This window comes from Ranitomeya variabilis, chromosome 2, assembly GCF_051348905.1.
Source record: "Ranitomeya variabilis isolate aRanVar5 chromosome 2, aRanVar5.hap1, whole genome shotgun sequence".
Classification (NCBI taxonomy): Eukaryota; Metazoa; Chordata; class Amphibia; order Anura; family Dendrobatidae; genus Ranitomeya; species Ranitomeya variabilis.
In genome coordinates this window covers 863,800,874-863,817,794 of record NC_135233.1, presented here as the reverse complement: position 1 = coordinate 863,817,794, position 16,921 = coordinate 863,800,874, and the positions used below count along the sequence as shown (strand labels likewise).

Below are 16,921 nucleotides of genomic sequence, written 5' to 3'. Positions count from 1 at the left end.
ATATCAAAGTTAGAAAAACCCTTGAATTATGTTGTGTGAAGTCGTTTCTTATTACACCTTGTTTTATTACCAGACATGAAAAGGTTCAGTGCCCTTTATATTCCTCATAATAGCAGGAGAATAATCTGAGCAATTATTTTCATAATAGAAGACTCTTTACTTAATGAGAAAAATCAGAGAGGAAATGGAATTATAGCAAATAAAGACTTAATATTGGTCTGTAATTAAATTTACATGATAATTATCATAAAGGGTTCTCCCATGGCTCCTTAGGGCCGCCACTACATATAAATCCTGCTCAATACTGATGTGTTAAGGAGGAGGATTAGCGGAACTGTACTGATTGGTGGGATTTCCCTGGGAGTTGAAACATCCAAGTTTTGGATTGGATATAGTTAGTAATTTTTATCAATACAATACTAAAAAGGCTGCAATTAAATCGTCATCTGCAGAGTTGGGCAAAACAATTTGCAAGGCTCTGATCTAGTGGAAACATTACTACTCAGAGGCAGCTGAACTATGTAAAACCCTGCAAACTTCCCACTACCTACCGGCATCTAGGGGCCTCTTCTGGTTAGTAAGCCCTGAGGTGCCATGCATGCAGGGTTTTTGGCATATAAATAGGCTGTCAAAACTTAAAAACTTTATGTGTTTCAGAGCAGCCGGATCAACTAAAACCCATTAAAGGGAGCCTATCACATGAAAAAATGCTATTAACTTGCAGATATGGGTTAATCTGCAGGTTAATAGCATTCACTTAGACCCCAACTGCCAGAGAAAATGAACTTTAGTCCACCTGACAGGATTGCTCTTTCAGTCATGGAAGTGGTGCAACAAGGTTTCAGTCAACGTTCTGTATATAGTGAGCGGTGGCTGTTACTGATCTCCGGGTGTAATGCAAATGTTGAGATGCAACTCATAGAGAACGCAAGTCAGAAACAGTCAGCAAATGGTATAATTCAGTTTACATGCAATAGTAATTTACAGTAATTCTAAACAATTAGTGATAATAACAAAGAACATTAAACCTGAATTATCTACTATATAATTGTCTAAGGGTCACTTCCGTCTGTCTGTCTGTCCTTCTGTCTGTCTTTCTGTCTGTCACGGATATTCATTGGTCGCGGCCTCTGTCTGTCATGGAATCCAAGTCGCTGATTGGTCGTGGCAAAACACCTACGACCATTGCCACGACCAATCAGCGATGCGCACAATCCGGAAGAAAATGGCCGCTCCTTACTCCCCGCACTCAGTGCCCGGCGTCCGCATACACCCCTCCGGTCACCGCTCACACAGGGTTAATGCCGGTGGTAACGGACCGCGTTATGCCGTTATAACGCACTCCGAAACCGCTGCTATTAACCCTGTGTGTCCCCAATTTTTTACTATTGATGCCGCCTATGCGGCATCAATAGTAAAAAAAATTTAATGTTAAAAATAATAAAAAAACTAAAAACCTGCTATACTCACACTCCGTAGTCCGCCAAGCTGCTCGCGCCGGCCGCCATCTTCCGTTCCCGGCGATTCATTGCAAAATTACCCAGAAGACTGGGTAATTTCGCAATGCATCCTGGGAACGGAAGATGGCGGCCTGCGCGAGCGGCTCAGCAGAGCTTTGCTGGATCCCAAGCATCGGTAACCGCTTCCTGGACCCAGGTGCCAATGGAAGGTGAGTATATAACTTTAATTGTTTTCTTTTAACAGGGATATCATGCCCACATTGCTATATACGTGGGCTGCGCATTATACAACGTGGGCTGCGCAATATACTATGTGGGCTGCGCAATATACTACATGGGCTGCGCAATATACTACATGGGCTGCGCAATATACTACGCAATATACTACATGGGCTGCGCAATATACTACATGGGCTGCGCAATATACAACGTGGGCTGCGCAATATACTGCGTGGGCTGAGCAATATACTACATGGGCTGCGCAATATGCTACGCAATATACTACATGGGCTGCGCAATATACTACATGGGCTGCACAATATACAACGTGGGCTGCGCAATATACTACGTGGGCTGCGCAATATACTACATGGGCTGCGCAATATACTACATGGGCTGCGCAATATACTACGTGGGCTGCGCAATATACTACGTGGTCTGTGCAACATACTACTTGGGCTGCACAACATACTACATGGGCTGCGCAATATACTACATGGGCTGCGCAATATACAATGTGGGCTGCGCAATATACAATGTGGGCTGCGCAATATGCAACGTGGGCTGCGCAATATACAATGTGGGCTGCGCAATATACAATGTGGGCTGCATAATGTACAACGTGGGCTGTGCAATATACTACGTGGGCTGGGCAATATACTACATGGGCTGCGCAATATAATGTGTGGGCTGCGCAATATACTACGTGGGCTGTGCAATGTGCAATGTGGGCTGCACAATATACTATGTGGGCTGCGCAATATACTACGTGGTCTGTGCAACATACTACGTGGGCTGCACAATATACAACGTGGGCTGCGCAATATACAACGTGGGCTGCGCAATATACACCGTGGGCTGCGCAATATACAACGTGGGCTGCGCAATACACAACGTGGGCTGCGCAATGTACAACATGGGCTGTGCAATACACTACATGGGCTGCGCAATATACAAAGTGGGCTGCGCAATATACTACGTGGCCTGCGCAATGTACAACGTGGGCTGCACAATGTACAACGTGGGCTGCGCAATATACAACGTGGGCTGCGCAATATACAACGTGAGCTGCGCTATGTACTATGTGGTCTGTGCAATATACTATGTGGGCTGCGCAATATACAACATGGGCTGTGCAATGTACTACGTGGGCCGCACAATATACATCGTGGGCTGCACAATATACAACATGCGCTGCGCAATGTATCACGTGGGCTGCGCAATGTACTACGTGGGCTGCGCAATATACAACGTGGGCTGCGCAATATACTACGTAGGCTGCGCCATATACTATGTGGGCTGCGCAATGTACTATGTGGGCTGCGCAATGTACTGCGTGGGCTGAGCAATGTACTATGTTGGCTGTGCAATATACAACGTGGGCTGCGCAATATACTACGTGGGCTGCACAATGTACTACGTGGGCTGCGCAATATACTACGTAGGCTGCGCAATATACTACGCAGGCTGGGCAATATACTATGTGGGCTGCGCAATATACTACGTGGGCTGCGCAATATACTATGTGGTCTGTGCAATATACTATGTGGGCTGCGCAATATACAACATGGGCTGTGCAATGTACTACGTGGGCCGCACAATATACATCGTGGGCTGCACAATATACAACATGCGCTGCGCAATGTATCACGTGGGCTGCGCAATGTACTACGTGGGCTGCGCAATATACAACGTGGGCTGCGCAATATACTACGTAGGCTGCGCCATATACTATGTGGGCTGCGCAATGTACTATGTGGGCTGCGCAATGTACTGCGTGGGCTGAGCAATGTACTATGTTGGCTGTGCAATATACAACGTGGGCTGCGCAATATACTACGTGGGCTGCACAATGTACTACGTGGGCTGCGCAATATACTACGTAGGCTGCGCAATATACTACGTGGGCTGCGCAATATACTACATGGGCTGCACAATGTACTACGTGGGCTGCGCAATATACTACGTAGGCTGCGCAATATACTACGTGGGCTGCGCAATGTACTGCGTTGGCTGCGCAATGTACTGCGTTGGCTGCGCAATGTACTGCGCGGGCTGCGCAATGTACTTCGTGGGCTGCGCAATGTACTGCGTGGGCTGCGCAATGTACTGTGTGAGCTGCGCAATGTACTGCATGGGCTGCGCAACGTACTGCGTGGCTGTGCAATATACTACGTGGGCTGTGCTATACACTACGCATACATATTCTAGAATACCCGATGCGTTAGAATCGGGCCACCATCTAGTATAATGATAAGATTGAAATAGCAACGCAAGTTCTTCTCTATATAATGCTAATGTCCCTTCTAATGAGGTGGTATGCTGATTCACGAGGTTTATCACGTAAGTTCTTCTTGTAGGTCTGGCCCTAGTAGGAACCACCGGGTTTTCCCGCTATGCTGCATGTCATTCTGACGTACTTTATCAATACGATAAGCCTCTCTCGCATGAACCTGCCTCCTCCCAACCTGTTGTCCTAGCCCTGACTCTTCCCGTTACCATTTATGAGAATTAGAAGTGACGGCCGTGCTCTCATGCGATCTTCCTCTGCAACTGCAGGTGTATATCTGTAGTCATTGCTTTCTTGCAGATCCTCACGGCTTAACCGTCGTCGGCAGTCTTAGGCCTAGGGCAGAAAGGACTGTGCCTCAACTCCCGATGAGCGATGTCTGGTCTCTGGGCCTTGACTGACATAGAGCGCAAATCCTGACCTTGACTGGAGTAGCTGAGTTTTTTCAGCTGTAGTCTGGACCCTTTCAGACGGTGACCAGCAACTTAGCGAAATGGACTTCCTGCTGAAGTAGTAAATTAAATGGTCAGCACAGCCCAAAGGTGGAGGTGCATGAAAATAGGTGCCCAGACCTTAAGACGTAGTATAGAGAAATATTCAGCACACTCCAAAGAAGTCTGATGCAAGGAGGGGTGTTTAATACATACAGTATTCACAGTCACAAACGTTTCGGTCAAACAAAAGAGCTTCATCAGTGTGTTCTAATGTTTACAAGGCGTTAGATTGTACACCCATACTAATATAGAATTTTGCATCAACTTATGAAGTATGGTAAGAACAATAGCTTCCAAATGGAGGTCTGACACTAGCTGGTCGAGCAAGGGAGGTAGATCAGGCTCAGTCATAGAGGGCTAACCTAGCCGGTCATCACTATTCAGGATCCAGGGGTGAGGGACGCGGCATCCACTGCAGGTCCACGGCGCTCTGGGTTAGCCCTCTATGAATGAGCCTGATCTACCTACCTTGCTCAACCAGCTAGTGTCAGCCCTCCATTTGGAAGCTATTGTTCTTACCATACTTCATAAGTTGATGCAAAATTCTATATTACTACGGGTGTACAATCTAACGCCTTGTAACCATTAGAACACACTGATGAAGGTCTTTTGTTTGACCGAAACATTTGTGACTGTGAATACTGTATGTATTAAACACCCCTCCTTGCATCAGACTTCTTTGGAGTGTGCTGAATATTTCTCTGGACTTCCTGCTGAGGCCTGTGTCGCTGGCTTCTCTGCCACCTTTGGACTGCGTCTGCTTTGCTCTCCTTCCTGAAGCCAAATCTACCTGTCATTTAGTGTGCAAGCCTTTTATATTCAGGAACTGTGGGTTTCTGGTCAACTAACAAGGTCCAGCACCTGAAATTGCTCCCCTTTAGGTGCAAATTAGTTCCATCTCACTCTGCCTGCCCAGCAAATGGCAGTCTTTTTCCATTAATGTGACCTTCCGCAAGGGATATTCAGGGATATTTCTGCTTCCCCTTACATGAGCACTGACTTCCATGAGCCGGCGCTAATGCTCAGCTGTTGTCAGTCAGGGCCGGGGGAACACTTACAGCTAATGCTTTTTATACGCAGAGCGGTAACTGAAACAATGCCAGCGTGACCCCCGTGACTGAAACCCAAACATTACCAGAAAAATTTAATTTTTTTCCTTCCGGCACGGGGCTAAAAATGCTGACGCCAGGCAGGTTCAGAATGCTATTAACCTGCAGATTAACCCCATATCTGCAGGTTGTTTTTTCACATGAAAAGTTCCCCTTAAGCATTCCAAATTTTTGTTCTCCAATGGTCCAACCTTCTGGTATGATTCCTACATTCTTGACAGTATGCTTCCTGTGGCAACTATACCAATCCAGGAGAGTGTTGTGCACAGGTCTAATTCTATTTCATTAATACCATGCTAGCGTGGTACATTTGCCAATCATGTGCACCATCCCACATGCAGGAACACTGCAAGATGCCAAAAGGCAGTGGTACTAGCCAGCGTATAAAATCATCACACCATATCAAAAGTTGTAGGTATGCTTTAATAATAATTTTTTAATGAGAAATACACTGCGGCAGCATACATGAATCTGACACACTGATATTGTGATTTCCTTTAGTGTGCTCTAATTATCACAGCCTTACCTCCAATAATGAGGGTAATTCCAGCCACATAGCAGATTTTTAACTTGATGTGTGATTCATCTGTAAGGAATTTGACACAATCAAGCCCCAGGAGAAGGAAAATGAAGCCAAACCCTGCCAGAATATCTGCTGTTATCATAAGACCACGTGTCGCAACTAATTTCACTGGAAGACAAAGAAAAATATGATAACGTTTGTATGAAATTCTATACTACAGGTTTACTTTAAATAATAATAATAATAATTTTATTTCTATAGTGCCAACATATTCTACAGCACTTTACATTTTAGGCTACTTTCACACTAGCGTTGTTTGCAATATATTGCAATGCGTCGTTCAGGAGAAAAAACGCATCCTGCAAAGTTGTCTGCAGGATGCATTTTTTCCCCATAGACTAACATTACCGACGCATTGCGACGCATTGCCACACGTCGCAACCGTCGTGCAACGGTTGCGTCGTGTTTTGGCGGACCGCCGCCACAAAAAAAACGTTGCATGTAACGTTTTTTTTTCTGCGTCGAGTACGCCATTTTCGACCGCGCATGCGCGGCTGAAACTCCGCCCCCTCCTCCCCGGACCTTGCAATGGGGCAACGGAAGCGTCGTAAGACTGCTTCCGCTGCCCACGTCGGACATTTATTTCACAGCATGCGTCGGTATGTCGGCCTGAAGCACTGCGATGGGCCCGTACCGACGCTAGTGTGAAAGCATCCTTAGAGGGGACTTGTACAGACAATAGACATTACAGCATAACAATAAACACATAGATCAAAGCAAATACCAAGAGGAAAGAGGGCCCTGCTCGCAAGCTTACAATGTATGAGGAATATTTATTCCAGGTAAGAGGATAACATAATGTAATGAATAGGTCATGTCTGACGCTATGATCATTGTTCCTAAAAAGTGCATCTGCTGCAATTTACGCTTCCCTGTTGATGTATTGCACTTTAGAAAATTACAGTAAATTTGAAGTGTGCTCACAGACTGATGCTTAGAGGAACAGGCTGGATCTGGGCCATGGGTGCTGGATGTAAGGAAAAGATAACAGTTTATACCTTGTAGTTTGGGATTTTCAATGCTTTCTAGAATTATATAAGGGATCCAAGGCTCACATAAAGTTTTTAAGACAGCACTGGCAATGATAGTAAAAGAAAACAAGGTCACGGAATCATAGGATGAAACACTTGGACACTTCATTCATTTGAAACGACAAGTTTTTAGTTGTAAAATATCATCTTCGGGTTCCAGCCTTGTAAATGACTAACGAACAAGTTCTTCAATAAGTAAAAATATCAAAAATATAAAGGACCTTTGAATAATTCAGTTTGCATAGGTAAATGTGACATTCTGTATTAATGTATTAAAGCAAAGAGTACAAAAATAAATCATATAATCATTTCATTTGACCTTATTAGTGTTGTATATCATATCATATCAGGGATATGTATTCATGTGACAGACATTTAGGCTATTACTTATTAATCCACTAACCGAAACACTTAATATGTTTATGAAAGGCAACCTGCCAGATAATTCATGCTGCCCAAACCACAGGCTGCATATATCAGAGACCAGACCCATAAATTATAAATATCTACAGTATGTTTTATTCTTAAATGCTGCAGTGTTTTAGAGAAAACATAGTTTAGAGCAGAAGTCAGGAACAAGGTGAGTAATGCTGGCCATACACATGGGCCAATTAATCTTTTTACAGAACACTATATCTCCATACACAGGAACACTTAGATCAGGGGAGCACTCCTGTCTTGTCTAAGAGAGATTCGGTACCAGACTGCTCTGGGTGGGATTGTTTTAATTAGGCTAGATCATTCTCTCCAACATAATCTGTTGGGGGAGAGTCAGAAGGCCGCATTTCATAATAATAATAATAATCTTTATTTATATAGCGCCAACATATTCCGCAGCGCTGTACAGTTTAACAGTTTCAAACACAACAGTCATAGGTAACAACGTTAACAATACAGTAATAAAGCAAAATAAGACAAAATAAGACGACCCTGCTCGTGAGAGCTTACAATCTACAATGAGGTGGGGGAGATACAAAGTACAGGTGCGTATTTACAATGATGTATTTACAATGATGGTCCAGCCATCTTCAGGGGGTGGGGGGTAGATAGAGATAGTGAATGGGCTACACACACACAAACATAAAATGACTTTGATTAGGGAACATGATAGGCCGCTCTGAACAAATGTGTTTTGAGTGAGCTCCTAAAACTATGCAAGTTGTTGGTGGTCCTAATATCTTGGGTTAGAGCATTCCAGAGGATTCGCGCAGCACGGGAGAAGTCTTGGAGTTGGAGAGGTACGGATTAGTGCAGAGGTTAGTCAAATGTCGTTTGCAGAGCGCAGTGGTCGGCTAGGCCAATAGACAGAAATGAGGGAGGAGATGAAAGGGGGTGCCGCACTGTGGAGAGCTTTGTGGGTGAGAACAAGTACTTTGAATTGTATCCTGTAATGAATGGGCAGCCAGTGTAACGACTGGCGAAGAGCGGACACATCCGAGTAATGATTAGCCAGATGGACGACCCCAGCTGCCGCATTAAGGATAGACTGGAGAGGGGAAGTCGTGTGAGGGGGAGGCCAATTAATAGAGCATTGCAGTAGTCCAGGCAGGAGTGGATTAGGGCGACAGTGAGAGTTTTTGTTGTCTCCATGGTGAGAAAAGGGCGGATTCTAGAGATGTTCTTTAGGTGTAAGCGGCATGAGCGGGCAAGAGATTGTATGTGGGAGGTGAAGGAGAGATCGGAGTCAAACATAACACCCAGACAGCGTGCCTGCTGCCGGGGTGTTATTATGGTGCCACCCACGGAGAGGGAAATGTCAGATTTAGGGAGGTTAGTAAAAGGCGGGAGCAGAAGAAGTTCAGTTTTGGAGAGGTTGAGTTTCAGATAGAGAGTGGACATGATGTTGGAGACTGCAGATAGACAGTCAGTGGCGTTCTGTAGTACAGTGTGGGTAAGGTCAGGGGATGACGTGTATAGTTGTGTGTCATCAGCATAATGATGGTACTGAAAGCCAAATCTGCTGATGGTCTGTCCAATTGGGGCTGTGTAGAGGGAGAAGAGAAGGGGGCCGAGGACTGAGCCCTGAGGTACCCCAACAGTGAGAGGAAGAGGAGATGAAGTGGAGCCAGAGAACAGAACACTGAAGGAGCGTTCAGAAAGGTAGGAGGAGAACCAGGAGAGAGCAATGTCCTTAATGCCTAGTGACTGGAGCATAGAGAGTAGGAGAGGGTGGTCAACAGTGTCGAAAGCTGCAGAGAGGTCGAGGAGAATGAGCAGAGAGTGGTCACCATTACATTTTGCTGTCAGAAGGTCAATGGTCACCTTGATGAGTGCAGTTTCTGTCATATGTAGGGGCGGAAACCGGGCTGTGAAGGGTCTAGGAGGGAATGAGTGGAGAGTTAATGGGTAAAGCGGGAGTAGATCAGGCGCTCCAGGAGTTTTGAGATGAAGGGGAGATTGGAGACCGGTCTGTAGTTGTTTGTGCATGATGGGTCAAGGGTGGGGTTTTTTTAGTAACGGAGTAATGATAGAGTGTTTGAAGGAGGAGGGGAAAATGCCAGAGGAGAGGGAGAGATTAAAAATTGTAGTTAGGTGAGTTGTGACGACTGGAGAGAGAGACTGGAGGAGGTGTGAGGGAATGGGGTCGGTGGTGCATGTAGTCGGACGACAAGAAGAGAGGAGCTTGGAGACTTCTTCTGTGATGGGATCGAATATGGAGAGTGAGCCAGGGGAGATGCAGGGAGGGATGGGAGTCATTGCACTTGATGTCTGGGAGCGGATTTCCTGATGGATATTGTCTATTTTCTCTATAAAGTGGGAGGCCAGGTCATCAGCACAAATGTCTGTGATAGTGTCTTGTGCTTTTGGCCTGAGGAGGGAGTGAAAAGTGTTAAAAAGTTTCTTGGGGTTGTTGGATAGTGAGGAGATCAGGGTGGTGTAGTAGGTCTGTTTGGCGAGGTGAAGGGCAGAGTTATAGGCTCTTAACATAAATTTGAAGTGGATGAAGTCTTCTGGTCTGCGAGTTTTCCTCCATAAACGTTCAGCACACCTAGAGCATCGCTGGAGAAATTGGGTTTGCGATGTGAGCCAGGGCTGTTTCACTCTGTGTTTGGAGGTTCTGAGGGTGAGGGGAGCTACTTGGTCTAGGGTGCTTCTAAGAGTGGCGTTGTAGTGATGTACAGCCAGATCAGGACCGGAAAAAGAAGAGATTGGGGACAATGATGAGTGTAAGGAGTCTGAAAGCGTATGAGGGTTAATGGCTTGTAGATTTCTTAATGTTGATTTCGTGTTAGATGGTCCACGTAGCCTACAGAAATTGGCAGATTCAGATAAATTTATCTAATGTGTATACTTGCCTTTAAATGACAAGTCAATGGGGTGAATCCCCGCTAGCTTCTCCTCTCCTGGCTCTGCTTGTTTGGAAAGTCTCTCCTTATACACACCTACCCCTGTGATTAGTCATCTAAGTCATCTCATTCATGCAGTAGCTCCTGCTTCCAATTAAGCTTTCTCTGAAACACAGAAACGTTTCATAGTACATCATGGATATTTGTATTGATGGAGTCTGTCTCTGATTCACGTTGCCTGTGGTTCGGACAGCATGACTCACCTGACAGGCTCCCTGTAACCAAAAAGACCACACACATTTGAGTCACCACTTTCGTTAATTTTGCCCGAAATATTTTTTTGCATTGTAGTTTAATGTAGTTTGAGGATATGGTTTCACTTTGCATTTACAGTTTGGAATTATAAAATCAGGGCCAAAGCATATCATAGGCATAGGAGGTGTCTGCCTTAGATTTTTTTTAGGTATCGCCAATTCTATCTACTAGCAAGATTGAGGTGATAGATGGTGCTGCTGTCAGAAGAGATGTTCCAACTTATAGAAGTATAATGATATTTTTTAATTTATTTGTCGTTAACGTCTATTATTTTTGGGCTAAACCTTTCCCTTTGTTAGGAAAACTGATATATCGCACATGTTTTTGACACAATCTACTCTTTTCTATTTCCAAAAATAGGCTTAGGAGGCTATCATCCTTGTTCAGGCCAATTACCTAACAAGCCTCCCTCATGCTATTTCCACCATGGCCTCACAGTACATTATTGTGATGATACTATGTAAAGTAGTGAAGACGCTGCCCACACCCCCCTTGAAGATATTGTGAATAAATAATGTATCTTTTATATGTTGTTTTATCCATCTTGTATCCAGCAACAGTTAGTTAGCTGAAGAATGATTTAATTAAAGGGTCCAGCCCAGGATTGGAGGAGCTAAGTGGGCACAAGGGAATGCAGTTTACTGCTATTAGCCAGAAAGGGAAATTATTAAGATGGGAATAGACCTACAGTATGGTCTTGTTGCTCACAAACCTGTATTTAAATCGGTACCTGTGTGCCCAGAAGGGAGACCATATATTTCCACGTTCTTTTTCCAATAAATTTTTATAGACATTTTTATGATAACTTGGGGAGGGAGGGGAAGAGAGGGGGGAAGAATAAAGGGGAAGGAGGGATGGGGATAATGGAAGGGAAAGGAGTGTATAAAGGGAAGGAAATAGAGAAGAGGAGAAGAGGGAAAAATAGGTGTAGACAGGCAAACTACCGTATTTTTCGGACTATAAGACGCACCGGACCATAAGGTGCACCCCAAATTTGGGGTGAAAATTGCAGAAAAAAAGATTTTTTATAAGATGGGGGCCGTCTTATTGTCCGAATTTACAGTATCTTACCTGAAGGCTGGCGGTGGCAGAGCAGGGTCACAGGAGGCATGGTGTCGGCAGAGGTGGGGTAATGCGGTGTGGCGTGCACCTGAGCAGGGTCCCTTCCTGCTTAGGTGGGCGATGCCATGGCCTGGTGTCCATGGGGGGTTGCAGCAGTGCTGTGGCGGCAGAAGAGGTGCAGGGATGATGAGTGGTATGGCGTGCGCAGGGTCCCTTCCACAGGTGAGGTGATGCAGCGGCCCGGTATGCAATGTGAGCAGCAGAGCCGGGTTAATCACCGGTTTATCGGTGGCGGCGGCCATCTTCCCGATGCCGCGCGTGCGCAGATGGAGTGCTCTGCTTCCCGGGGCTTCAGGAAAATGGCCGCGGTAGGCCGCGCGTGCGCAGGTGGAGATCGCAGCGGCCATTTTCCTGAAGCCGGGATCTAAATCTGCGAACTGGGCTTCAGGAAGATGGCCGCTGCGATCTCCATCTGTGCATGCATGGCCTCCCGCGGCCATTTTCCTGAAGCCCCGTGAAGCAGAGCACTCCATCTGCGCATGCGTGGCCTCAGGAAGATGGCCGTTGCCACCGATAAACCGGTGATCAACCCGGCTCTGCTGCTCACATTGCATTCCGGGCCGCTGCGTCACCTCACCGGTGGAAGGGACCCTGCGCACGCCATACCGCACCTCTGCCGCCGCACCTCTGCCACCGCCACCACACCGGGTAAGCCTGCATTACGACTATAAGATGCACCCCCTATTTTCCCCCCTTTTTTGGGGGGAAAAAGTGGGTCTTGTAGTCCAAAAAATACGGTAATTTCCATGTTCTGAAGGAAAAGATTAAGTGGCAAACTGATTCCAGACCTCAGGCAAGGGGGCTTAGCAAAGACTTAGACTGAATTTGCAGAATGGGCAACACAAAAATTGGAACAGGACCCTCAGTTTACACAGAACATCATGTTCAGTGATGAGGCAAACTTTTTGTGTGGGCCATTTATATGGATACACCTAAATAACATGGGAATGGTGACAGTTTTCTTGCATAGGGTGTCTTGCATTAAAATCTGCTGCAATGACCCAGGTACTGCGTTCACCAGACATCAACACAATTTCTATCCGCTCCTCACGTGTTAACCTCTGCGACATGTCAATGGCTGTAAACAAAGAGAAACTTGTAAATAACTCATGAAAGAATAAAGTTACTTTAAAACCAAGCACATCATTTTTTCTTGTGAAATTTTCAATAAATTTGATGTGTCACATGACCCTCTTCCCATTGGAAAAAATAAAGTTTGATCCAAAATGGCTGACTTCAAAATGGCCGCCATGATTACCACCCATCTTGAAAAGTTTCCCCCCTCCCATATACTAATGTGCCACAAACAGGAAGTTGATATCACCAACCATTTCTATTTTATTTAGGTGTATCCATATACATGGCCCACCCTGTATACTTCTCATCAAGTTATTCAATAAAAAGTTTATTTTTTAGACTCTGATCTTCCTCATTCACATCTTCCTCCTCTAGTCTTGGCCTGCAATGTCAATTTGCAACATGTGGTCTGCAGAGTAGGGTTGAGCGACTTTTCATTTTTTGAGATCGAGTCGGGTTTCACGAAACCCGACTTTCTCAAAAGTTGGGTCGAGTGAAATCGGCCGATCTTATTGAAAAGTCGGGGTCGGGGATCGGCCAAAACATGAAGCCCAATGCAATTCAATGGGGAAGCATACTTTTTTAATATTTGCTTCAGCGCGATAATGTTGAAAAGCCGGTAATTCAATTGCCGGCTTTTCATTTCTCCTGCCTAAACCCGACATGATATGAGACATGGTTTACATACAGTAAACCATGTCATATCCCACTTTTTTTTGCATATTCCACACTACTAATGTTAGTAGTATGTATGTGCAAAATTTCGGCGCTGTAGCTATTAAATTTAAGGGTTAAATCGCGGGAAAAATTGGCGTGAGCTCCCGTGCAATTTTCTCTGCCAGAGTGGTAAAGCCAGTGACTGAGGGCAGATATTAATAGCCAGGAGAGGGTCCATGGTTATTGGCCCCCCGTGGCTCAAAAAACATCTGCCCCCAGCCACCCCAGAAAAGGCACATCTGGAAGATGCACCAATTCTGGCACTTGGCCACTCTCTTCCCACTCCCGTGTAGCGGAGGGATATGGGGTAATGAAGGGTTAATGCCACCTTGCTATTGTAAGGTGACATTAAGCCAGATTAATAATGCAGAGGCGTCAATTCTGACACCTATCCATTATTAATTCAATTGTATGAAAGGGTTAAAAAACACACACACACATGATTAAAAAGTATTTTAATGAAATAAACACACAGGTTGTTTTAATATTTTATTGCTCTCTCAATCCACCTGAAGACCCTCACTTGGAAAAATAATAAACCAACAATATACATACCCTCTGATGAACTGTCATGTCCCACGAGGTAAATCCATCTGATGGGGTTAAAATAGTTTACAGGCAGGAGCTCTGCTATAATGCAGCTGTGCTCGTGCCTGTAAACCCCGGCGAATGAAGGAAATGTAGGTCAATGACCTGTAGTTACCTTCAGTCGCGGTGATGCGCCCTCTGCTGGATGTCCTCATGAACTGCAGCCTGGGAACTTTTTCCCACACTCCAGGTCATATGAGAACATCCACCAGGGGGCGCATCACCGCGACTGAAGGTAACTATAGGTCATTGACCTACATTTCCTTCATTCGCCGGGGTTTACAGGCACGAGCACAGCTGCATTATAGCAGAGCTCCTGCCTGTAAACTATTTTAACCCCTTCAGATGGATTTACCTCGTGGGACGTGACAGTTCATCAGAGGGTATGTATATTGTTGGTTTATTATTTTTCCAAGCGAGGGTCTTCAGATGGATTGAGAGAGCAATAAAATATTAAAACAACCTGTGTGTTTATTTCATTCAAATACTTTTTAATCATGTGTGTGTGTGTTTTTTAACCCTTTCATACAATTGGATTAATAATGGATAGGTGTCAGAATTGACGCCTCTCCATTATTAATCTGGCCTAATGTCACCTTACAATAGCAAGGTGGCATTAATCCTTCATTACCCCATATCCCACCGCTACACGGGAGTGGGAAGAGAGTGGCCAAGTGCCAGAATTGGCGCACCTTCCAGATGTGCCTTTTCTGGGGTGGCTGGGGGCAGATGTTTTTAGCCACGGGGGGGCCAATAACCATGGACCCTCTCCTGGCTATTAATATCTGCCCTCAGTCACTGGCTTTACCACTCTGGCGGAGAAAATTGCGCGGGAGCTCACGCCTATTTTTTCCGTGATTTAACCCTTAAATTTAATAGCTACAGCGCCGAAATTTTGCACATACACACTACTAACATTAGTAGTGTGGAATATGCAAAAAAAAGTGGGATATGACATGGTTTACTGTATGTAAACCATGTCTCATATCATGTCGGGTTTAGGCAGGAGAAATGAAAAGCCGGCAATTGAATTACCGGCTTTTCAACATTATCGCGCTGAAGCAAATATTAAAAAAGTATGCTTCCCCATTGAATTGCATTGGGTTTCATGTTTTGACCGATCCCCGACCCCGACTTTTCAATAAGATCGGCCGATTTCACTCGACCCGACTTTTGAGAAAGTTGGGTTTCGTGAAACCCGACTCGATCTCAAAAAATGAAAAGTCGCTCAACCCTAGTGTCAGAGCCTATGTTAGCAGGCTTCGTCACAAGTTCCCACATTTTTACCAAAGGAAAAGGCACATTAGAAAATAAAAAAATATATTATATTATAGTTAATGGCAATGTTGGAACAGAAAAACTGATCTCCAAAGTATGAACACAGCCTCACTATTTCATGAAAAAATAAAACATTTTGTGCAACCGCCCTTAAAAGGTATTTTTTTTAACACCTTACATTTTTACAGCAAACATGGTAGTGCTGTTTTGTGACTTGAAACCAGTTACTTGTTCATAGAAAAACAACAGTATGCTTTGATATTTGCAAATAGAGGTTAAGGTGTAACTTTAAACTCCTAGGGCCCAGAACAAAGTGTGTAAAAATTGACTCTAATGTGTCATTAACAGATTGTTCTTATGCTCAATCTCCAGAAGTGTATCGCTCCTTTACCTGCCAGTTTACTGTTTGCTAGGCGCTGGTAATTGTTTAAAAGTTCAAGCCAGCAGCTTGGTTGTATTGTTAGCTCCAATTGTTCCCTCTCCAATGCTGCAAACAGAGGATGCTTTGCCTCTGCATCATCAAAGCAATAACATGACTCTGAAGTTGGCTGGATCTAGCATGTGCAAACCCTACAGCAATGAGCTTCCAAGCATTGCAATCTTTGCCAACAAAAGCGGCCACCTCTGCAGTCTATCACTTGTCAATCAGTAGGGAACAAATTAAAAATAAATCAAATGAAAATCCCTCCTTTGTTAAGAACAAAAATAATGTTTAACCACTTAACGACTTCTGCTTATATGCCTTTTTATAGTGGTGATTAAAAGGTACCTGTCATCTGATTCATGCTGACCAAACTGCAGCCAGGTATGTTTTTCTCTGAAACGCTTCAGCATTGAGGAGAAAATGTACTTTATGAACCAAGCCATAGAATAGTCCAGCTCTTCCCCCGTATAGCTCTTCATAGCACTGCTGAGGTGTCTTATTCCTCAGTGCCACCTTTTTATGGTGCTAAAGAATCGTACCCTCCATTGGGAGCACACTGAGTGGGTGACAGCTGTGTACTGCAGCTGATATCTTGCTGTATCAGTCATACTGACTGTCAATTACCACACTAGATGCTGCTGTAAATAGTGGCAGCGGCATCTACATAATTTTGAGGTGTAGGGGGTCAACATTTGATTCCCATTGGCACCCCCACCAAGCAATAAGAGGTGCCAATGGCTGCTATGACAGCCAAAGGCCAAATGATGCAGGGTCTAAAGGCCATATATCTGAATAAAATTGACATGTTTAATGCACTGCAATACAGAAGTATACAATGAAAATATTGAAAATTTGACAACATATTTTTTAAATTTAGCAATTTTAAAACTCTGAATTTTTGTGCCCTTAAACCAGATATTTATATCA

General features: G+C 44.6%; 1 protein-coding gene across 1 annotated transcript in view; it reads right to left on the bottom strand.

The window, feature by feature from the left end:
- Positions 1–16,921, bottom strand: part of CLDN16 (claudin 16) — a 457,823-nt gene that overhangs the window by 48,841 nt on the left and 392,061 nt on the right. The window contains exon 4 of the mRNA XM_077290299.1: positions 6,099–6,263. Within this exon, the coding sequence (XP_077146414.1) occupies positions 6,099–6,263 (165 nt within the window). The remainder of the gene's footprint in view (positions 1–6,098; positions 6,264–16,921) is intronic.